The sequence below is a fragment of the Pezoporus flaviventris genome, unplaced genomic scaffold, assembly GCF_033815535.1.
Source record: "Pezoporus flaviventris isolate CSIRO_AGI_PZ_B2104156 unplaced genomic scaffold, CSIRO_AGI_Pfla_v1 ptg000001l, whole genome shotgun sequence".
NCBI classification, from domain to species: domain Eukaryota; kingdom Metazoa; phylum Chordata; class Aves; order Psittaciformes; family Psittacidae; genus Pezoporus; species Pezoporus flaviventris.
This window is the reverse complement of record NW_026892549.1, coordinates 770512-794147: the sequence shown is the minus strand read 5'-3', so window position 1 is coordinate 794147 and position 23636 is coordinate 770512. Positions and strand designations below refer to the sequence as shown.

Here is a 23636-nt window from a genome sequence, read left to right as displayed (position 1 = left end):
GCTGAGCCTCACCTTGCAGAAGCTCCCATCCCGCCCCGGCAGCACATCTCCTTTCTCTGCAGCCAAAGGCTTTCAAGTTTTGGGAAATTAAACAATGAAACAAACAAACAAAAAAGCAAGAGAGAAGGAGGGAAGGGTCCTGGGGAAGGTGGTACTGGCCTATAACAGGAGGTTTTGCAGAGGAATCAGTGAGAAGAGATGGGAACAGCATCGATGATGGCAACCTGTGGCCCTTGGGGTTAGCATGAGCTCCTCATCATCTGCTGTCATCACTAAATTCTTCACCCCATCTTCACTGCACCATTAACCCACCACCCTGGTCAAACCAACTCTGCTTCATCAGCCCTGCAGAGCCCAGAGGGGTTCCTCCCTTGGCCCCAGCACCTGCCACTCTCCCCCTCCAGCAACACAGGATCATCCTGCTCTGGCAGTTTCTTTTGAGGGCAGCAGATCTTCATTGGGTGGAACCCTCCCTTCTTTTCAGCAAGGGAAGATGCCTCACCCCCAGCTCCAAACATGCCTCACTGGGTCTCCACTGAAGTCCACTGGCAAACTTGCCCCCGCTGCAACTCCAAATGAAGTAACTGTGGGACATCCAGTCCTTCCCTTGACTGGGGCAAGTGTCTTGGTGGGGTGCCTGCAAGGTGCTCCAGAGAATGATGCCATGCCATGGGAGGTTATGAGGGCACCTCACTGGTGACGGAGAGGAGCCTCCACCAGACCCCCTTGTCACTAAATCCCCCTTGTCCCATCCCTGCTGGCAGGGACGCAGTGGTGCTTTGGACTCCTTGTCCTCTATGCCCAAGCCTGGGATGCTCAAAGGGGCTTTGGGGTGCAGAAACCTTCCCCCTGAGATCAGCTGTGTCCTTTAGCCAGTGCCAGCTGCCAGCTCCAGCCATGGCAGTGGGATGTGGTCCACATTGGGTGTGTATTTGCCCACTGGGACCGCAGCAGCCAGACACCATGGTTTGCTTTCCTTTCCTTCCTTTGCTGCAACAGCTTCCCAGCAGCAACATCGCAGAGACCTTTGTCATGGGGAAGCAAAAGGCAAGAGTCCTGAAATTGAACGTAAAAATGAAAAACAAAGTCAGGAAGGCAGCCGAGGCCTGCGCCAGCATGCCTGAGGCAGTGGGTCTCCATAGTGCGGTGGCTGCTGTCACTCAACAAGGACTGGGGTCCCCATGTTTAAGGCAAGGGCCTGTTGCAGTATCTTACTGCAGGGTGGTGGGAGTCAGCTGTGGCAACATGAGTGAAAGGATGGAGACCAGCATTTTCCTACCCATGGGGAAGGCTATAAACCAGCCTTAACAAAAATCCAATGCAAAAGAAAATGTAGGTTTGGTTTTCCCCTTCCCTGGAGCAAACCACTTTTTTGGCTGTGGAAAAAAAAAAAATAAAAAAGAAATCTCCATACTTGGTCTTCCTCATGCCAGCGAAGGGTAGTGAAGAGTTTTGGCCCCAATTCCCCTGTCCTCATGTACAGATGCTTCAGCCTGGACAGTGATGGAGTATCTGCGGGGTCAGCTTGGATGCAGCCCTTGGCATTGGTGTGACCCTGATCCCACAGGCACTGATGCTCCTCTGTAACTCTGCTCCCATGCTTAGTCCAGCAGGTTATTATTCTTTGGGAGGGGCAGCATCTTTCTGCCTGCTTAAGAGTGAAGCCCTCCAAATTGCAGGTTTCAAGGCAAAGTTTTGCAAGGAGGAAAAGCCATGTCTGTGCGCACACATGCTTGCACACATGCACGCAGGAAACAAGTGCTTCCACACCTGGATGGACAATAGAGTACTGCTTATCCAAAAAGATTTCTGACCTCCCATCCGAGAGGAACTGGATGGAGAAAGGTATCTTTCCTTTTTGGATGATTTCAAAGCTCACCAATATTCTTGCAGGGGTATTCGTGCCATTGCAGGAGCTGTGTTTCCCTCCCCGACTCATCTCCAGACAAAACCCCAGCAGTCCCATGCCTCCTCCCGATGCATTGAAATCTGCCTTGATCTGGGGCAGTCATTTGAGATGGAAACCAAATAGAGTCAAGTGAATCCCAGTGATGTGGGGAGGAGACTCTGGAGGACTGCAGCAAGGAGAGAGGATGCTGGCGGCCACCAGGTTTTCTCTTGAGACCCTTTAGACAAAAAATATCTCCTCCTCCTCCCCCCCCCCCCAAATAAAATCAACCTGCTTGAAAGCCATACTGGAAAATCACCAACTCAGAGAGCTTCCTACAAGTGGAAGCCTCTGCTCAAGCAGCAGGGAGGTGCAAGCAGCACTGGGAGAGGCACGGGTCAGTGCAGGATGGAGTGGAGTGGCCGCAACTGGTTTGTCTCTGGCTCTGTCCTTTCCTTGCTGAGTCCTTGTCGTCAAGAGGCTGCTGCAGATTCCGAGTCCTCAGTTTTGTCAGGGTTTGTTTTTCTCCTTTTCTCTTTTCTTTTCTAGTTTTCTCTTCCTTTCTTTTCTCTTATTTTTTCTTTTCTTTTTTCTCTTTTCTCCTTTCTTTGCCTTTTCTCTTCCTTTCTTTTCTCTTTTTTCCTTTCTTTTCTTTCTTCCTTTTTTCTTTTCTTTTTGCTTTTCCTTTGTTTACTTCTTTCCTTCTCTTCCTCTTTTTTTTTTTCCTTTTCCTTCCTTTCTCCTTTTTCTTTTCCTGTCTTTTTTTCTTCTTACATGAGATGAAAGGAATCGGAGTCCCGGGGCGCGGGGAGGTGTGGAGGGGAGGGTGGAAGGGAGCCTGGGTAGGTAGTGATGGGGTGGAGGGAGGGGATGCGACTTCACTCCACGTTGCTGCTGTCGAACGCGTGGCACTGCAGGTCTCCGCTCAGGTAGTCAGTCCCTGGCAGCTTCATGCCGTATTTGTCCACACACCAACACAACCCACGCTTCCGGCCACGGGAGGGCTTGCACTGCAGAGACAACCAAAGGCAGAGATTAGGAGCTGGCCACCAGACACTGTGGCTCCCTTGCACTCAAGACCAGGATCACCCCTGCAGTTTGCCCCTTTCACCTCAGCAATGCAATCCCCTGGGTAGGACCTAGCTCCTGCTCTCTGCTTTCAGCACATCTCCATCCGCGCTGCTAATTCTGACTTTTCCTCCTCCCTAAGAAGTTCCTTCAGGATGCTCACTTCAGGCCAAATGGCACATGAAGCCATCAGCAAGGCCACCCACCACTAAACATGTCTCCCCACCAGCCCAGCAGAGGAAAACCTCCATACTTTCCACTCAGGGCAGCAGCAGAAAAAAGCCTCCCTGAGTGGGGAGCGTCTCTCCACGGGGCTCTTACCTGCTTCCTCTTATAGAAGCCCTTTCGGTCACAGTTAGGGAGGTGGACGGCACGGGGGACCATCCGCTGGCTGCTCTTCAGCTCCTGCAGGGATGCCTCCATGTGCCTGCGGCAAGGACCCTGCCAGCAGGGAGAAGATGGAGTGTGAGAAGGGGAGAACCTCACAACAAGCCTCCAGCTGCAAATGCCCCCAGGTCCCCTGTACCCACACTGGCACCTGCTCCCCAGGGGACAAAGCCTTCCCACAGCCCCCTGCCCACAGGAGCCCCATGGAGGGAAGGTGAAGGCACCCACCAGCTCAAACTCCTGCCGGAGCTCAGGGATGACGACGCGAGGATGCGCCGTGTTCTCTGCCATGCCCACAAACTTAGCCAGGGTCAGCTTCTTACGGCGGTCCTTCTTTAGGGCCTCAGCCTTGAGCTCGGAGAGGCGCCCATGCTTGGGCCGGTAGGCCTTGGGTGGGTAAGTCTCCTCTGTCATCTCTGACGTGGTCGGCTCCTCATGCTCTCGGGACTCCCGTTCTGGAAGAGAAGGGGTACCAAACTGTCAGGTCTCCGTCATCTGACTGGGGCTTGCCTTGGCATAGAGAGCCTCCTGCCCAACCCCAGAGGACATCTTTGCACCAGGCAGGATAGGAACAAGAGACCAAATAAATCCCTTTCCCAACTGCTGCCTACAGCCCTGGCTTTATCCCACTGTGTGGGACTTGGCATGGCTTTTGTGTGATCCCCAAGCTCATGGTAGGAAGGTATCTGAGGGCATAGAAGAGTTGGGAGTCTAGGATAGGCTCCTATATATAAGACCACCATCGTCTGCAGTGTGTCAGCATAAAAAGACTGGTGGAAGGTTTCTCTCACACCCAGTAAGGACTAGATGAGACACAAAATGTGGCAGAGAAGCCCCCCTCTAGCCATGGTGAGAGGATTAAGTGACAAATTCACACTCCACCCTGCCTTGAGATGGAAGAGCAAAAGCCAGGGATGCTCGAAGATGCAACAACTCCAAAGTTAAGGTCAATCACACAGCAAAGATACTGTTCAGCTGGGCAGACCTTCAGCAGCGATGCCGAAGTTTGGCTGACAAGTGCTGGGATCTCCTGGGAATTCCACTTGCAGCCCCATGCTGACAGGACTGAACCAGCCCTTGTCTGCTGGCATGCACTAAGCAGCCAGCAAAGCCTGGGGTGACAGCAAAGCTGCCTGACTGCAGCTGCCACCAATGGTACTGACAGCACGTTTAGGCTCTGTGCATGGCAGTTGCCTTCCTATAGATCCCTCGGATCGCCCCAGTGTGACCTGTGCTGACGTGATGCAGGCAGGGGCACTGTGTGGTTATATATAGAAGCAAGCTGGTGACAGTCTAAACTTAGATGACTTGTGACATTTAGTATAGCCACCAGAGTGAAAAAGGGTTATTTCTGGACTAAATTGGAATAGAGTTTAAGGCTCTTGAGGCTCCTGCTCTCCCAGCCCCTGGTTCCCAGGAACCCTGCACTAACACTAGGCTTGTGCTAGGTCTGGCAGGTGAGCACAGGGAAACCCACAGCAGCAGAAGGAAAAGCACAGAGTCACTGAAATCCCTCCCTGCAAGGTGTCTACCACGACCCAATGCCAGTGAACCTGGCTCATTCCCTCCTGCAACCTTGCGGTGAAGTGAGCAGGGAACCGCTTTTGCCCCTCCTACCAACATCACTGTTGGGACAAAAGAAAAAGGCTCAGGATGAGAATAAAGACAGATAACCTCCCACCCTAACAAGGCAAACAGGAGTCTCCCTGCAGACCAGCTGCTCCCCGGAGCCCAGATGCCGCCCAAAGGGAAGGCAGATGCCTCTGCCTCCCCGGGCTGCGCTGGGGATGCCCGGTGATGGGGGACAGACAGGCGCGCTGCTCAGCGGCAGATGGCAGCACTGGCCCGTTACACACATCGCAACGGGGTCTTGGAGGTGGCCCAGGGGACAGGCTGGTCACTGGGTCCCCAAGCCTGCCACGGCTCCCCGTCTCTTCTTCGTCCTTGCCAAGGTCAACCTGCCCTTTCCCAGCAGAACCCGGAAGTTTTCAACGGCCACTTATTTGTTAAAGCATCACTTTTGTCTTCTCTTTCCACAAGAACAGGGCTGGATCAGCATCTCAGACTCAGCACCCTCCTAACTGCCCACACCACTTAAATGGCCCCATGCACCATCCCCAGGACTCACACATCTCTCCAGGACAGGGTCCTCTTGCCATTTTGCCCCACGATGTGCATATGCCTGGGGTTTCTCTCTTGCTGCAGGACTCAAAGGCCCTACAGCTCAGGGCTCCTCTATTATAATGGGATGACAGACAAGGGATAGGGAACAGATTGTTGTAACTGGGAATGATCTTGTTTTCCAGGAAATGTCACTGTACAAGGTGCAGCAGAAGTGAATGCTTTGCTTAAAAGAAGTTACGGCATCCAAGGTCTGAAAAGAGACCGGAGACAGCCGCAGTGACTAAGCCCTTCCCCGGCAACGAAGCATGCTGTGATCTGTCCCGGGAATCCCCTCTGGCACACATTGCCAGAGCCACAGAAGGCAGAGCCAGGGCATCTCCTGACCATAATTAAGGGAAGGATTCACACCGGGGCAGGCAACCCTGCAATCACATAAGAGGGACACAGCTCATTACCTCTGCAATAACAAACACGAAAGGCACAGCTACCTAGGCAAACCTAAATTAACAAACAAGGCAGTGAGGGTCAGTCAGAAAAACAGCACAGGGTGTCCAGTCCCCAGGTCTTGAGGTGCAATGGGTGTTTGCAGCAGCTCAGCCTGCTCACATGGTAAGCAGCTTCAGCCTCTGCAAACACCTTATTTCCCCTCTTCCGGCAAGCTGCCGCAGAGCAAGCTGGGGTCTAATGTGGAGCCCTTTCAGCAAGGGGAGATGGGAAGGAGCCACAGGAGCCCAGCGCTCTGCAGAGGGAGCTGAGGGCTAGCATACATGGAAAGCTGCCTAGCTCCTAGCTCGAGTTCAGTGTGGGACCAAAAAGGCACCTGGAAGAGACCCTCTTCATCCTCCCCGGCACCCACAGGTCAAGCAGGAACACAGCAAGGGATGTGGTAGGACTCCTCCATCTGCTACTCAGCAGTGGTGTCTAGTTCAGGTGTTTAATTCCGAGTGAGAACCCCATGGATGCCTTGGAGGGATCCTTTTCATCCACCCTCTGATGATTTTTACAGCCTAATTTCCTTCAGCAACAAGGCTGAAGCACTCCCTGCTCACACACCTATGTATTCCCTAATTTGATACTAACAAGCCAATTTTGATAAATTGAAGGGCAGAGGTCTCTTGACACAGAAGCTTCTGACAAGCTCCGGGCAGCTGGTGAGGGACCTTGTGGATGCCAACACGAGAGAGAAAGGCAGAGCCAGGGCGGACAGGAGGCAAAGGGGGGCACTGCAGGGTGCAGTCCGCCCCTTTGCCTCCCGGCTGGATCATCTGCATCAGCCAGCAGCCAGGACCAGACATGCTTGTCAGCATCTCCAGAGCCCCTACACTCATCCTCACCCTCCAGCTTGCTCATTAACCTCCATCTGCTGCGCTGGCTGGCTCGTGGCAGGCAGCATTGGCACCACTGCACCTCTGCTCCTGAGGAGATGCCAGCAGCAGCAACTCCCAGTTTCCCCAAAAGAGCCCTAATTGTGCCTGTCTGCGACTGAGGAAGGAGGTTGGGATTCCTCCTCCCCTGCTGTCAGCATCTGGCCCTCTGCACAGACCTTTTCTGCCTGCTCCCACCCACCTTGCCAAACCAGCAACTGGGTTTTAGGCAGGCGGTTCTTTGCAGAAGCAGAGCATGCTGCATGTCTCTATTTCAGCTATGGGCACAAGGCACTGGCAGGAAGGCCCTGCGCACTGTGTTCCCAGCATGGGGACACTGGGAAGCAGGAGGTGGCTTTCACACCTCCATTCCTTCTCAGGTGAAGTCCCAGGCTCACTGGCCACACAGAAGAATGACATTGCTGGCCAAGACAAGGATGCTTGGTTACTCTGGAGATGAGACTTGGGCTGTAGCCATCTGAAGAGGATGTTGACTGTACAGCCAAAGCAGGAGACTAAACTCAACTCAAAGCCAGCCTGTGGCCTTTTGTCTGATCTGATGCTGCGGTGCCCATGGAGGACCCAGGGAAAAAGGGGTGAGCATCTGCATATGGTCCTGGCACAGGCTAGGCCAGAAGGACTGTGGTGTGGATGTCCAAATCCATGCAGGCTCCCATGAGCCCTGAGAGACAGAAAATACTCATAGCAGAGCGTGGACTGTCCTCTGTCTCAGGCTGAGGGCACCGTCCCTCTCCCCACTTCGGACTGGCCAAAGGTTGCTTTCTAGCAGGAACCATTTCCAACCCATTCACTCTGCCTCCACAGAAAGGATGCAGCGTAGCAAAATACCAGGCACAGTTCTGGAAAGCTGCAAACTGCTTCTGTCTGGCTGCTGACCTCAACAGATACCACCCAGAGCAGCCCGGGCACTTTCCTGCATCTGGGCCAAAACCCAGCCCGGGTGCTTCCATGCTTCAGATGTGTTGGAGATGTGCGAGTTCCCCACAGGGCAGAGGTGTGTGTTCACACGTGGGTGTGGGGCATGTGGGAACACTGCCTCCCTGCCTGCTGACTTTACAGAGCAGAGCAGAAAGCTTTATCCAAATGGCTGGAATTTCTGTAACATGTTTTCATTGGTTTCTGGCAGAAAGGTAGGAAAAGTATCTTATTGACTGCGGCTGGTAATGATCCATGCTTGTTACTTCCACAGCCCACTGCTAGAGAACTTGCTGTCCTGTTCAACCCCCTCCAAAAAAGCCACATACACCTTAAGAAAAACAAGCACGACCATAGCACAACCTTGCTGAACAGCCCTCTTGATTATTATCATGATTATTACTATTTACAATGTAAGCACTAACATAACACACCACTTGAGCAGAAAGCTGTTGGAGAAAGACTTAACGGGGATCTCAATTAAACCTCTAGCATAGGAATGACAAACGTCACTGGTGGAGACCTTGAGAAGTTTCCCTGTCCTTCCTCCATCCCCAAACTCAGCCATCTCTGTTCAGAAGTCCTCACTGCAAGATGGAAATCAAGGCTTACACTATCCAGGGCTGAAACATCGCTGGTTAGAGAGCAGTCTCCCACTGAACAGCACAGTGCACAATGTCTCCGCTGTCCAATGGAGGAGGATTTACCCCCAGCATTAAGTGCTACCTCCCAGTATGCCCATGAAGGGCATATCCCCAGCTACAGGACTTCACGAGTGATGCCACCACCCCACTTTTCCAGGGGGCTCTTTGTAAATTTGAGCCTTGGTGGCAGCTGTCTTTGGATGATCCTAGTTTCCATCCCATTGCTGCTTACAGCACGGTGGTTTCCAAATCTGGATGTGTGATCTCTGACATTTTGGCTTTCTTTTTGGAGGGAGGGAAAACATTTTGGGATAACACACCTAGGCAGCCGGTACTGGTGATGAACAAAAGAAGAAACTTAGGGGAGAGGCAGAGAGAGGGGAGGGATTTTTTCCTGCAGTTCCCATTGATCAGGACCCCAAAGTGCTAATCAGAGCCAGATCTGGACACTCCCTCTGAGCTTCACCCATAACAACAGCTCTCCAGCACAAACAGCCGCAGACTCCTATCTACAGTGGCTCCATTATCTGCCCAGCCCCATGCTGGCTGCTTGTGTCTTCTTGCTGGACTTTACACACACACGCAGGCAGAGGCAGTAGGTGGTGAAATCAATGTTTTTCTTCTTCCCTGTACTTGCCAGAGGGGCAGGATCCTCCCATTTCTCCTTCCTCTCCCATCATTTATGATACTGCTTCTTCCTGGGCAATGTAAAGCAGCTTCCTGGGATCCCTGTGGCTGGGAGAAGAGGAATGTTGGTGCTGTCCCTGAAATCAGCATTTTATTGCAAATCACGTAAGAGGTGTACCTATTTTTCTTCAGTCTCAGTCTTATACAGAAGTCTGTGCTCAGGACCCTGGCTGGTAAAAGCCCTGCTCATGCATTTCACCCAGCTGCCCTCCCCAGTTGTCCCCACTCCAGAGGAGAGGGTGTACCAGACCTACATCAAAACCTCATGGGATGGGCAGGCAAGTTTTTCTCCAGCCTTGGACCTGTGCTCATGACAGGAAAATAAAGATCCCTCCCTCCTTATCAGCGCACAGGGTCAGCCCCTGTGTTTGCATGCTCAGAATGCAGGCAGGGCAGGGATGTGGAGAGAGGAGGGTCATCTCATCTTGCGCCCTTTGGCAGCTGGAGAGCACAACTGAGAAAAAGCATTCCTGAGCTCCCTGGAGGCCACAGGGATCAGCCCAGAAGGGAGCTTTCACTGCCCTAATGAGAAACAGCTCATTTACAGTCCCATTGCAGACACAACCCTAGCACAGCAGTGAATGACCCGCAGCCCTGTGCACAGCCCTGCAGGGTGGGTAGTGGAAGCCGGCTCAGGTGCTGTGCCGGGGGCGGGGGTCCCTGAGCCCAGATCACCGCCCTGGTGAGGTCAGGCAGTGATCTCAGGCGCCCGCCCAACCCAAGGCTGTCTGGCACCCATCAGAGGAGGAGCAGCCAGGGCTGGGGGATGCAGGCTCTGGCTGGTCCCCCGCTAGCCCAGGGTGTTGGCTGCTGCAGAGCCAGCTGCTTTGTGCCTTGGACTTTCGACGAACTTTTGTGCTTTGGTGGGGACTCGGCAGCAGACCGGCATGGCTCATCTAGCAGGGACTGGCAAGGGAGCACAGTGGTGATGCTCGTAGGCGGTGAGAGACTGGGAGGAGACACCACACGCTAAGAAGGATAGGAAAACAGCAGCCCTGCTTGGACTGCCACCCCACATCCCACAAGTCCCAGCAATGTGCAACAGGCATTTATGACTGATCTGGGTTAAATAACACCCATCTACTAATACAGAAGTGTCTGGGCTTTGCTCGATGGCTAAATTCCATGTCTAACTCATTGCAGAGATGCTGCACCCTCCAGATTGTGACCAGCTCCATCATTAGGCTTGGGAGTGCTGATTTTAGGGTGGAACAACATGTCTCTGGAGGCTGCAGTCTCTCCTCCTGTGCCTCCAATGGTCACTCTTAGGCTTCCAAAGATCTGAAGTTAAAAAAGATAAATTCTACAACCTCTTTAGTACTGGTCCCCTTGCAGTCTGTTACGTAGCTCTTACAGGCAAAAGTGACAAAACTATTTTACAGGCATAGGGGTGGTGGTAAGAAAACCCAGACCCTGTGTTCTTTGCTGGGAATTAAGTGTCCCAACAAATGCCAAAGGTGGCAAATCACCTTTGTGATTTGCAGAGCATAGAAGGAAGTCTTTAGCAGTCAAAGCATCATGAAGCGCCCACGAAAACACCAACTATACCCCACCATGCCCAGTCCCCTGCAAGATATACGATCAGAGTCCAAAACCAGTCCATGTCCCAAAAGCCATACAAGCTTTTGGAAGAGAGTTCTGGGGAATTCCAGTACCTTATATCCCTGTGACAGCATGCTGCAAGTTGCTGGGACCTCACTCTCTTGTCCCACAGAGACACCTTTTAGGAGAAGAATATGGAGCAGTGGGACCAGGCTCAGAAAAGAGGAGAAAAAGCTGCCAGAGGGCTGGAAGGACTCAACCCTGGGTTAAGACTTATCTCCATTTTCTTAATCCAAGAGACAGAAGGATGCTTGGGAAAAGCTCAGGAACACCTTACAAGCAAGCCTCAGAGAACAGGGACAGATAGCAGAGGGATGTGCTACACTGTTGTACTGTGTCCTTTTTTTGAAGTTATTGTTTGGGCTTTGCTGAACTCTCCTGGAAGACCAGCTCTTTCTCAGGAGAGTAATGTCTCCTCAGCAGAAACCTGTGGATGCAGATTCTGCTGCATCAGCCAGGGCTCACCTGCAGAGCGTGAATATCAGGTGCTTGGGCTGCCCCCAGGTTCACAAAGGATTCATGGGAAAGGGAGATCATCATCCTGATGACCTCGGTGTCCTCATACAGAGCTGGATGGGGGAGAAATACAGCTCAGCATGTGGGAAAGGAGCTCTCAAGGGAATCAGCTCATGTTTTGGTCTGCTCTGGAAGTGCAGAGCCTATCTGCAGGAATGGATCTCTTGGGTCAGCACCACTTCTCCGCAGTACCAGCAAGTGCCATGGAGGTGGGAGATGTACAGCTATGGGAACTGGAAGTGTAAAGAAGGATCTGTGTTGCTGTGTGCCAAACGATGCTTTCCTGAGTTGGCCTTTCTTGCTGCAGTCACAAAATAAAACTCCCTGGGAGCAACTCTCCAGTGCAAGGAGAAAAGCAGGTTTAGAAATGGGGAGCTCCATAATGTACAGGAGCTCCCTATACATTGTTAGATGTTAGTTTGACAAACTCTAAGCATCCTTGCTGTGCTGGAAGAGCTGAGCATGGGCACCAGCTGGTGGGCTCGGCTGCTTCTGATCTGGCATGTACAAGAAAGGACAACATCGAGAGGTGTTGTCTCTGATCCATCTCTTTCTCTCCAGAGAGCTCCCAAATCTGCTATGATCAATTCTCAGCAAAGGCTATAGCAAAGGGAGTTTGCAATGCATATACATGACACACCAAGACCAGGTAAGGGTCTGAGTCAACAGGCTGCATGGCCAGAGACCTTGGGCTCTCACTGACAACCATTTCTATGCAAGAGAGAACCCAAAATGTCTAATCAGTAAAAGAGTTGGGAAACTTTCCAGAGCTTTTCCCTCTGGTAAGAACATGAACAAACATCCATCCATTTCAATTAAATGAATGCTGATCATGCAAAATTGCAGGCACTGTTTTTCTAGATAGCTGCTGGTATTAGCCTGACATTTCCTGAACAAAGTTATCTTCCAGTGAACTGAACTGCCAAGTGGAGGGGAAGGAAGTATTTCAGGATTAGATTTACATCAAGAAGCTCCAGTTGCTGATGCACTGATGATAGGAAGATAAAACATATTTCCTTCACATCATCTGGAGACTGCAGATGTTCCCCATTCCATATGCTGAAACTGCAGAAGAAGCTGAGAGCTAAATTGAAGAATGACCGAGAGAAATCTAAATAAATCATCTTTCAATATCATAGTGACCAAGACATATTCTTCCTTCCTGCAAGGATGAAATCATTCATCTTTCTTAGTCTTGCATCTTTTCCAACAAATTCACCCTAGTGGCGTATTCCACTGGTTGTTATAAAGGAGGCAAAAACCCCGCCAGGCTGTCAAGGAATTAAGAACAGAAAAGAACAAAAAAAGAAAACTCAGGAAAGAAGACCACATGGCAGTTTCTGCCCAACTGACAGTAAAGGTAAGGAAAATCTGGAGTAACTCTTAACAGCATCACTGAATTGTTTACCAGTAGTTTCTCCATGGGGCTTACCTATGTCATAAAAAGGAAACCCTACTTAGAAAACACACACGCTTTCGAATCTTCTGAATAGAAACAAAAGAGTGTAAAGTGCTCATCTGGCCATCAGAGATCACTTGAAAAAAATCTTGCTGTGTCCTTAGGAAAGAAGGAGGTGTGATGGGTTGGACAAGAACTCCAATAGCATCCATCAACTATAATTATTATATGAGAAAGAAGAGGACATGGGGACTTCTTTGGATGCAGGCAGCTGTACAGAAGTGATGGAGGAAATGTCACCAGGGAAAAGATTAGGTAGCTTTGCCCTCTTGAACTATTGGGGTTCTGTCTCTAAAACTCAGCTGAAGGTTGGTGTCAATATACACAAGCTGTCAAGAAACCTGGACTTGAAAGCAGGATGCTGCCAGGATGCTGATGCTACTCTGATCACTGAAACTCAAATCTGACAAATCATTGTAGAGCCAGGTGCTTAGAAGACCTTAGAAGCATAACCAAGAAGACTGTTGCTGGTGGCTATTAAAACCTGGAATATGACTGTGGATATTGTAGCAATACCATGAACACTGTGCAACTGACGGGAAGACTGCATTAAAGGAGATGATCCTGAGAAGAGGATGTACTGTGAAAGCAGCCACTACAGTTTATGCTGAGCTCTCTGGCCTGCTTACGGATGAGGGTGGCTTTTGCCTTTTGGTCAGGGTTTTGAACCTGATTTAGTTTAGTATTAAGCAGAAGCTTTTAACAACTGACTTACTGGAACTGAATCCAGGAGATGCTGCTCTCATTGGAGGCTGGTAAGTCTCCACCAAAAGACCCATCCCCACTTATGTTATATACAGCAGCCAGTAACTTGAAGATCCAAGAAAGCCAAACCTTTTGCTTGCCCCGAAGAGAGGTGAAGGCACATCAGATGGAGTCTGCAGATGCATCTGTATCAGGTGCAGGGTGAGAACTGGTGGAACACCACAAATATTTCACGTGTGCAGCTGTGATTGCAACCTCCAGCCTAACATGGATTAATTTCTAGGCCCTCAGCCTGACTTTCACAGCTCTGCCTTAAACTAGATGGAAAAGATGTGTGAGATCACCTATTGCTCAACTTTGTGTCAGCACCAGATGACACAATGTCACATGTACAGTCCAACCTGACTTTTACAAGTTCCGAGCCATGAGATTTCCACCTCTGCCCTCAGGACTCCTTTCTACTTTCTTAATGGCTCCTTCTCTCAGAAAGCCTTCACCTGGAGTAGACTTGCTCATTATTTAATCTCTCAATCCACCTAAGCACAAAAACGTAGCAGAAGTTTGATGTTCACACTCTGACAATTCTGATAAGCAGTAACTTGCCCAAGCTTGATCCTGGCAGATGACTCTTGTCTCTCCTAACCATTTCCCTCCTTACACTAGATCACTGCATACCAATAAACCAATTCCCTTTGGTCCAACACAATGCAAAGATGCTTTTCAATATTAAAAATATGTGTCCTTTGATGGAGCAAAGGGTACAGACCTCCAGTCTGTGGTGTGAAATTCCAAGAAAGACAACTGATCCCCCCTTTGCCAGAGGGTTATCAAGTCCAAAGCCTTTTTGGAATGATAAAATCCCTGTTGCACTCCTTAGTTCTTCCAGCAACTTCGAGCCACTTCTACTATTACAAAACCAAATAACTGAACACTGAAATGGTTATGAAATGATGCAGTAAAATTTCACCCATTTCTGCTATTTCTTTAGGAAAGCAGAAGCCACAAGTCAAAGCAAAATGGCTGTATGCCACTGTGTATTTAGACATTATTAAGACATAACTATGGCTGTGGCAGCACCATAACTGACTGCTGGACAGGTATAAAAACTATGCAGCCCCTCCCTAACAAAACTTCTTTCCTTTTCCAGTATCTGTTTTAGATTAAAAAATGAGAGGCAGGTTCTATAAGCCAGTTGTTCCCTGGCTTAATTAATTACTAGATTTTTTTCATTAGTCCAGTGCATAACATCTGATCTCTTAATCATGAATAATAAACAGGTCTGTTGATTTAATTGTCTTTGGAGGTTGAAACCTATCTGAATCTGGAAAAAGAAAATATTTCTACTGGTTTTCTACAAAAGGAATTATGACTATTGGCCAACTTTGCACCCAAAGTTACCTTTAAGACACATTCCCTCTCTTGGTTAGCTAAAGGATCATTTCCTGAAGTATCTCTCAGGGTTACCTTCTTGCTTTGAATAGCAACCAGACCAGTTATCTCTATCAACATAACAATTATCTCCATCAGTCAGCCAGCTGTGTCCACCCAACAAGCAAACAAACCAACAGCCCTCAAGGCAGACAGCTGCTAAGAGCTTTCCAATCCTACCTAACCCAACATAATCTTCTGCTTTGGCCTTGCAGACCTTCAAGGACTGAGGTGGCTGGCTCCCATGGAGGAGGTTAGCTGCCCCAAAAATTTGTGATGCTTTGGTGCTCAGCATCTTGCAAGATCAAGCCCTCCCAGGCTAATAGGGAATGATGTGCCAGTTGGTGGTGGTGGGTATTGACACCTCCTTCCCAAATTCTGCATGAAAGAGGCAGTACCACTGGGGTGGAGGCACTGGGAAAAAATTGTGAGAATATCTGAGGGTTCTACAGAATGAGGGTAATAGTGAGAGCAAGGCTTTATGCATACAACACATGAAATGCCCACTGACTGCACAGGGTTTAGCCTGTTGACCGGATCTCTCTCCCCCCGGCAACGTTTGGACCTTCCTGTAGGCATTGCTCAGTGCAGGTATGGTCTCCTAGCCAAAAGCTGGTATCTAAAAGACGTGGATTGCTGGACAGTTAGCACACTTGTCCTGGAAAGATCATAAACAGACAGGAGACCCATCAAAACATGTTGAGAAACGGCTTCCTTGAGTTCCTTGAGAGAAAATTTGCCCACATCAAACATCCCAAATTTCTGCAAACACAGTATGATGGCTCCTGCTGGGATTAACTGCAAGCAGCGGATTGACACTGAGGGGTTCCCTCAGATCGCTAGCATCAAAGAGCCACCTCAAAACCAACATCTTGCTGAGAGTTGCCTTGGCTACACAGCTGAGGTAGTAGAGCATGTCTTGTGGGGGTTGAGTGGCTAGAGGATGGGGATGTCACTCCTTCATCACCAGATGTGATGTGAGCCTTCCAGGAAGGGCCGAGGCATCAAGCACAACCCATGCCCAGCGATCTCAAACAGGCAGGCCCCAGGCCCAGGAGTTATGGAACAGCTTCTACCCCACTCTGTGCCCCACAGGAGACCCAGTGTGGAGGCTCTTGCTATATGGACCCAGTAGGTCCAGGTTTTAGGGGATGCCAGAATGTGGGCACAAAATATCCCTCCTCCTCCTCACCAGCAGAGCTTCCTCATATTTCAGCTATACCCGTCCTGAGGATAAACAGATAGTATCTATCTTTCTGCCTGTAAAAAAATCTCCTTACAAATGACTAGATGATTACTATGCTGGCTGCCAGTGAGTTCACACAAGCCAAACTCTGGATCATCTTTGACTTGTGCATGCACCATGTCTTCAGGTCCTGTTGCTTCCTCCTCCTCAGTGCTGGAGGTTATTTCTCCTTCCCTCAGCCTGCCACATCTTAGCAGCTTTGCTATCTTTCCCCAATTAAGTTCTTCTTCTCACTTTCCCAAAGGCCAGTTGTTGCTGCCTGAGCAAAGAGAAGGTTGAAGGGTCCCAGCTCCTTCAGTGCCCCTAGCATGATCTCCACTGATGCCACCAGCCACCACTGCCTTCTCCACATATCCTGCAGCCCTGGCATGGGGCAGGAGGTGGATTGGCTGCCCTCTGCAAACTGCAACCTCTCTGCATCTTCACTGGGATATCTCTCAAGGTATTTAACTAATGTAGACTTGCTCTATCCCAAAAAACACAAGCCACTTCCAAGCACAGGGGGTGAGTTCAGATCCACACAGCTGTCTGGGAGGAATATCTTGCATCTATCTCCTTCCTTGCTTCCTGTTGTTTGATATGCTCACCTGCTGCATCTCATTTCTCAGCCCTCGGTGGGTGAATAGGGTAGGCTGGTCTGCATGCCAACATCTAATCTTGATGTCAAAATACCAATGTGCCACTCATAAGCAGAACCACTGCACCTAAGAGAGGTTTGTGTGTGCTGCCTGGAAACCATTCTGCCCGAGAGACAAAAATGCTCCATGTATGTATCTGCACACATTAAACCATTGTGCAAGCATGTGTGGGTGTGTCAACACAGTACATGCATATGTATGTTCACAGGCATATGTTTCCTGTGCATGTTAATCCTGCTGTTCTGCAGCCCACATCGAGGGCAGGTGTGTTCCAGCCAAATTCTCCGTTTATGTCTGACCTTAAATCAGCGCTACTAAGTGCTTGGTAAAAAAATAGCCAGGATTTGCTGTGTTGTGGGCCCTTTTATCTCCCCTGTAACTGAACAGAGGTGAAATGAGCTGCAGCTGTTCTTAGCAGCTCACCTGCTGAGCAGAGGAGGGGGTGGAGGTTCCTGCCCCCTTCCTAGAGTGCTCCCAGGCTTTCCAGTTTAGGTGAAGAGCACAGAGAACCATCCCCACTGTAAAAACTCCCACAGCTACTCTCACATCCGTGATGTCTTTCAGCCCAGCATGAGTAAAACTTCCAGCGGACGTTAGGAGGAAGCAGAGGACCACACTCTGTGCAAGGCAGTGCCAGCTCGCTTCTTCTTCTCTTCTTCCTCCCTGTCTGCCCTGACACATGTGGGCCAAACTACACAACAAAAGAAACCGGGGGCTGTCTTGAAGCTGGCACAAAACATACCCGAGCTCTCCTACTCCCTTCTTCTGGGCCTGAGGAGACACCTCTGCCCGCAATCATGCAAACACTTCAGTCGCACACAACTCTGGTCACACACTGACATGCCACAGCCGCAACGAACATCTGGGCACAGGATGCTGGTGCTTAAATACCGACAGGAGGAGGCACACAGCCACCTCTCAGGTTTGCGGGGGCTCCCATTTAAGGCCAGCCCCAGTTCTCCCCTGCAGCAGTACAGGCTCTGGAGGGGCTCCCTTCATTCACCTGGAGCGGGTCCAGGCTGACAGCGCTGCGCGGGAGGTGGGGACCAGATCTATCATGCATGCACACATGCACAGAGCCATGTCTTTTCTCCGGTGAACTCCGCTGGCACCCGGCAGGAATTTCATTTGGATCGACTACTTAATATTCTCCCTCCTTCCTTAGAAACCAGGCTGCAGAAAAATCTTTCCAGCCAAGGCCCCTCCTTTCCTGTTTGAACCACCCCATCCCTCCCTCCCCCGTACACACACCGCAGAAACCCGGCTCTTGCTGGCACCTGATGGATTTAATTTTTTTTTTTAATATATTGTTATTGTTGTTGAAACTTCAGATCAAAAGAAAAATGGAGATTTTCCTGTTTTGGATCTGAAGCTTTGCAGGCCTGTTGCTACTAGCTTTTGCCTTGACAGCTCGGGAGCTGCTTCACACAAAGGACCTGCCGCTTGCACCAGCCGGGTCCCTCCCCGAGCAACACATGGCTGCAAGACGGTGCATCCCAAGCGCCCCGCTCCCATGACCCCTGCCCTAACCTTCACCCTCACCCTGGACCCCAGATCTCAGCTGCCCACCTGCCTTGCCACATCCCCACTGCTCACTCCTGAAGCCCTGCATCCCTGAATGGGGAGCAGAAGAGCACAGGAAGGAAAAATGGGGGGGGGGGGAAGGGGGGGAAATAAGTTGGGAAGGGATAAAGGACTTCACTGAACACGAGCCGCAGGAAACTTGGGCTTGGTAGCGTTCCTACTCCGCCTACTTCCATCTGACGCAGCAAAGACGATTTTCTTAGGGCTAATTCTGCAACCCCCCTCCTTTCCCCTCCTGGTTATCGTTGGCTCACAGTTTCGTGCGGAAACTTGCCAAGTCTTGCTCGCTTTCTAGAAAGAGAGCAGGAATGAGAGAGGAGAAGGAAATATTTGACAACCTTTGTTTTTCCACAAGCCTTTTTAAGGGTAGCAGGCTCCAATCTGTGCCCTCCGCTCCCCAGCTCCCGGCCTGACCTTGCTGTCTCAGCAGGAGGAAGTCTGGCAGGAGCATGGGGCAGAAAAATGGAAAGACATGGTGTATTTCAAAGGAAACCTAAACAAAACAGAGAAAACCCAGAATCCTGCAGCCTGTGCCATAAATGAAGCTCATTCATGTTGTTTTACCAGGAACATTCAATTACGGCCGTAATATTTGGCTTTCGGTAAAGGACAGTTGTGCCAAGAAGGATTACAGGGACTGTCCTGTCAGTACCTACACACTGGTCTACTTAAAATGAGCCTTACCAAAGCCCTCTAATCCCACTCTTTCTTTCATTTCCGACCTCTCAGCAAACCATGAACATATTCTGCTCAGTAGGTCCAGCATTTGTCAGTACAGCTGTGCACAGCTTAAAGATGAGGAAACTGAGGCATGGTACCTGGGAGCATCTTGTCCTCAGGCAAGACATCTGGTCTACAGAAGAGCCAAGCCCAGCCTCCCAGGCTTGGGCTCTTGTAATACCGCTGGTTGCTTCTCCACCTCAACTACAAAGAGGAAAGCATCTGTGATTTTGAACTCGGCCAGCGCCAAGAGCAGAAATAGACAGAAATGCAGTTTGATCTAGTCCTCGCTACTGTCACATAGTTTATTTTGCAGAGTGCTGATTCTTTCTCAGCGGTTCACAGCTCAGGGCCAATTTTGGTCATTGATAGATGGGAGGGCCAGGCCAGCTTCCCCAGCGCATGGTCCCTGCACTGCTGGCCAAACTGGCAGAGGCCAGAGAGTTCAAGTCAAACTTAATTTCTTTCCTTGCCCCGTTGCTTAGGAACACGCCTATGAAAATATACTTTGTTCTCACACGCTACCAGTAGAATGCCAGGAGTTTTTTTCCTCTCCCATCCTCAGGAATTCCTAATTTATTTTTTGTTTCTTTTTTGCAATCTCACAAATCTCAAGAGGAGCCTGCTGGTCTCCCACAGCTCCTTGCAGCAGCCTTTTGGATCCAGGCTCATCTCTCAGCTTCGAACAAAACCTGTCAAAAAGAGCCCCCTGCAGTGCTCAGGGAGTCCAAACTGGAAGCGCAGGTAGTGCTGGGGGGTGGTTTTGCAACCAACCTGCAACCTCTTTCCTATCCCTCTCCTTGTTCATTCAACAGGTGCTCCCCATCCCAACAAAACCAAACCCTGTAATACTACAAGGTTTTCACACAAAACACCTGTTAAAGGACTAGTTTCCTTGGGGAGAGCAAAGCAGGTGGAACCAAGTTAGATTCCTGCTGGTAACCAAGCACCACAGCTTTTTCAGATGCCTTTGTTTTGTCTGCATGGGTCACCTGTGTCATGGGCAGAAAGACAGCCCTTGTGTCCTCGGTGCTGCTGGGCTTCAGCTGCACAGCTTTGCCTTCCCGAGCACAGCGCCTGCCCCTGGCTGCGCGCACACTCGCAGAGTAAATAAACACCAGCGATGATGCGCTCCCGGATACTTCATATAGCTCTGCTGCCAGCGAGTTATTGCCCAGCTTCTCGGGCTCCACGGCAAGAACTCAGCTCCTGGCTTTGCCCTGCGTGGGTCCCCTTCCAACCCTCATCCCTTCCAGCTCCCCTTCAGAAAACTAAGCTCAGCTTTGCTGTTTCTGTATGGCTTCAAGGGAGTTTGGACATTTGTTGTCATTTGAGGGAGAGGGGAATTTATACACACAGAAGTTGGTTTTGCTCTGAAGGATGGAGCGTAGCAACACAACCACTGCCTGCAAGCAGCTAAGGGAAAAATAATAAAACCATCAAGATTTATTAGGTGCTAGGAAGGAGGAACGGATTCCCATTGCGCGGGTATGAGCAGAAGCTTGCTAACATGCAAAAATGAGTTTTTCATGTAACAAAAAAAAGTGGGGGGCTCGTTTCTGGCTTTTTTTGTTTTTTTGTTTTTTTTTTGGCAAGTGGTTCCCTGGTCCCCTGAACATGCAGAAACCCTCCCTGCCTCCTCTTCACCGTGTGGCAGAAATACAAATGTATTTGAAGGAGTAAAGGGAAAGCGTCCTTGCACAAGCTGCAGGATCCAGAAATGGGAGTTAAACGAGTGCCAAAGAGGAGGAGTGCTTACTTTCGTGCTTTTGTCACGTGCAAGGTGCAAATATTTCAGAAGCTTGGCTTTGCACTGGCACTACCACACCAGCCTTCGTGCTTGCTTTTAACCTGTTCTGATTATTAGCGACACTATCATTATTTTTTGCAATCGCAGATCCCCTGCTCCCAATGCACCTGCTCTCTTCACCTCCCTGGGCTAAAACCCACTGCCCAGCAAAGGCGTCCAGCAGTGGTCAGGCAGGAGGAGAGGGCTGCAGTGATGGTGAGGGGAAAGTGGGAGTTTGAGCAATGAACCCTGGGGTGCTTGAGGACTTCAGGGGTGGGGCAGGTGGTTGCAAGAAGGTGCCCTGCCCTCCCTTGTATGTCAACCTGCAGAGGTCAATTTGGGCCCCACAGCAAGGTGGAAGATACAGTAAGAGAAAGGGGTCAGGGAGAGGATGAGGATGGGGATGCAGGAAAAATGTAAAGGATGCAACTGGGGAATGACTGGGATGCAGCTGTGACTAAGAGGGTGCACCTGGGAGGTGGCGGAAGAAAAGCTTTCCACTGGGGATAGGGCAACCCAGAGGTCATGATTTAAGGGGGGGGGGTGGTTTGGGGGGAGGCTGTGAGATGATGCAACAGGAGGTTCAACAAGGGCATGGATGCAAAGAAGGATGGGAAAGCAGTGGGGGGCATGGAAGAACAGCAAAGGGGGTGCAAGAGCAGCTGGAAAAGATGCAAAAGCAAATGGGAGGGGTGGAAGATCAGCCGGAAAGATGGAAAAAGAAGGTTGAAAAGCAATATGGAGAGGACAGAGCAGACAAGGGAAGTGGTGGTGGTGGAGAAGGAGCCAGAAAAGATGGAAAAGAACCATCGGGCTTGGAAAAGCTGCTGGTGGAAGGGGTGGGGAAGGAATGGGGAAATAGTTGGAAAGATGGAAAAGCAGCTGGGGTCTGTATATGTGTGTATATGAGAGAGACAAAAAAAAAAAAACAGGCAGAAAGATGTAAAAGTAGCCAGAAAGATGTAAAAGCAGCTAGTGGTGGTGGAGGGGCATGGAAGAGCAGCCGGGAAGGCAGAAAAGCACACGGCGGGCGAGGGGGGATGGAAGAGCAGCTGGGGAAGAGTGGGAATGGAAAAGCGGGTGGAAAGACGGGAAAGTAGCCGGGAAGGCGAAAAAGCAAGCGGGTGCATGGAAGAGCACCTGGGAAGATGGAAAAGCAGCCGGAAGAACAGGAAGGCGGGCGGGGGGAGGGGGCGCAGGGAAGAGCAGTCAGTGGGAGGGAGTAGAAAAGCCAGCGGAAAGATGGAAAGGGAGCCGGAAAGGCGGAAAAGCAAGCGGAGGGGACGGAAGAACACCCAGGAAGAGAGGAAAATGCAGCCGGGAGACGGTGATGGGGTGGAAAAAGCAGGCGGGCAGAACGGAAAAGAACCCGGGAAAGATGAGGGAGGGCGAGGCGGGCGTCACTCACCGGCCTTGGCTTGCTCGCGGTAGCTCTTCTCGCTGAGGCAGACGGCGGTGCCGTGGAGCAGGGCGTGCAGCGGCTTCTCTTCGCCCTGCCGCGGGAGGCAGCGGAGCCCGCGGGCGCAGCGCTCGGTGTAGACGCCGCAGGGCTGGCCGGCGGGCAGGGCGCAGGTGAGGCAGCAGCCGCAGCCGGGCTCCTTCACCAGCTCGCAGCCCAGCGGCGGCGGCGGGCACAGCGACAGCGCCTTGCCGTCGCAGGGCTCGCACTGCACGAAGGAGCCCAGGCACCGCGAGAGCCCCGGGCAGGCGCCCAGCAGCACCAGGAGCCGCAGCAGCATCGCGGCGGGGATGCTGCGGGACGGGGTGCGGGGGGTGCCGCGGGGGGGGGGGGGGGGGCGGGCTGCGCTGGCTTCCCGCTTGCCCCTTCTGGGGCAAAAAAGAGAAACAAAAATAAAAATTCAAGAAGGGCGGAAAGTGCAGCCCCTGCGTGCAGGCGCCCCGCTCTGGGGTTTATTCTCGGGGTGCTAGACCCTCCTGCTTTGCTTTTGGCGTTGGGGGGGGGGGGGGGCTCTAGGTTTGCTTTTTGTCTTTTTGTCCGTTTTCTCCTTCTTTCTGCTTTTTCTCGCCTCGGAAGGGGGAATTCGCACAGCAATCTGCGGGAGCGCAAAAAGAAGAGGGGAAGGAAGGAGGGGGGGAAAGGGAGCAAAGCCTGCAGGGGTTGCACAGCCTACAGGTTGCAGGGGGAGGCGGAGGGGAGCAGGGGGGTTTGGGGAGGTGGGACGGCGGTTTCACACACTCACGCGCACACACACACTCTTCCCAAAGGGCTGGGAGGAGGCAGGGTGGGAAGGGAGCAAAGTTCCTTGAAAACCAGTGTCCTGCTATTAATGCATCAAAGCAGTCAAGAGGGGTAGAAAAAACGAAACCCAACACGCAGCAGAGGGAACAGGGGATGCAAAGCTCCCCTTCCCTCTCTCTTCTTCTGCAGGAAGAGAAACAGTCCCTCCCGACGCAGCGAGGTGCTGGGAAGCCTGGTACGAAGCAAAGTTGTGTTTCGATCGGCTCTGTTCAACCCTCCCGCTTTCCTCTTCCAGGATTTGCAAAGGCAAAATAAAGCCGGAAAGAAAAAAAGAAAAAAAAACTAGAAAAGGCAAAAATATTAAAAATATAAAAAAGAAAAGTTTCTGCAAAGTTGGAGTGTTTTGTTGCAAAGTCTGCAGAGGAGCGGTAAAAAACAGGGGGAAGGGGAAAAAAAAAAAGGAAAAAAAGGAAAAAAAAAGTCCACTTTGTAGATCTCCCAACACTTTTCCCCTGGAGAAGTTTCTAAAGAGACTGAATACTGCAGAACAGGCTGTCTTTTAAATAGACTGCCCCTGGCTGCCTGCCAGCCCCTCGCTGCAATTTGAGATCCCAATGACACCTCAGCTTGACTAGGTGCCAGCAGAGAGGG

General features: G+C 50.9%; 1 protein-coding gene and 2 long non-coding RNA genes across 3 annotated transcripts; 1 reads left to right on the top strand and 2 right to left on the bottom strand.

The window, feature by feature from the left end:
- Positions 1–2535: 2535 nt before the first annotated feature.
- On the bottom strand, positions 2536–23181 carry IGFBP5 (insulin like growth factor binding protein 5). Its single transcript, XM_061458440.1, has 4 exons — positions 22194–23181; positions 3572–3798; positions 3278–3397; positions 2536–2898 (listed from the first exon to the last, which is right to left on the bottom strand). The coding sequence occupies exons 1-4, from the start codon at positions 22522–22524 to the stop codon at positions 2767–2769; spliced, it is 810 nt and encodes a 269-aa protein (XP_061314424.1). The 5' UTR covers positions 22525–23181; the 3' UTR covers positions 2536–2766.
- On the bottom strand, positions 8131–10063 carry LOC133271613 (uncharacterized). The gene is made up of 2 exons (XR_009744272.1): positions 9045–10063; positions 8131–8350 (listed from the first exon to the last, which is right to left on the bottom strand). It is a non-coding gene; the product is annotated as an uncharacterized LOC133271613 (long non-coding RNA).
- On the top strand, positions 22218–23327 carry LOC133271972 (uncharacterized). Its single transcript, XR_009744322.1, has 2 exons — positions 22218–22357; positions 23175–23327. It is a non-coding gene; the product is annotated as an uncharacterized LOC133271972 (long non-coding RNA).
- Positions 23328–23636: the final 309 nt, after the last annotated feature.

What these genes read in the sequence shown, in the direction of transcription:
- IGFBP5 (XM_061458440.1), bottom strand. Translation starts at nt 22,524, where the DNA reads ATGCTGCTGCGGCTCCTGGTGCTGCTGGGCGCCTGCCCGGGGCTCTCG. An exon ending in TCCGGCAGGAGTTTGAGCTG is followed by an intron (nt 3,398 to 3,571) that starts GTGGGTGCCTTC and finishes CCCTGCTGGCAG; the next exon opens with GGTCCTTGCCGCAGGCACAT. An exon ending in GCTTCTATAAGAGGAAGCAG is followed by an intron (nt 2,899 to 3,277) that starts GTAAGAGCCCCG and finishes TTGTCTCTGCAG; the next exon opens with TGCAAGCCCTCCCGTGGCCG.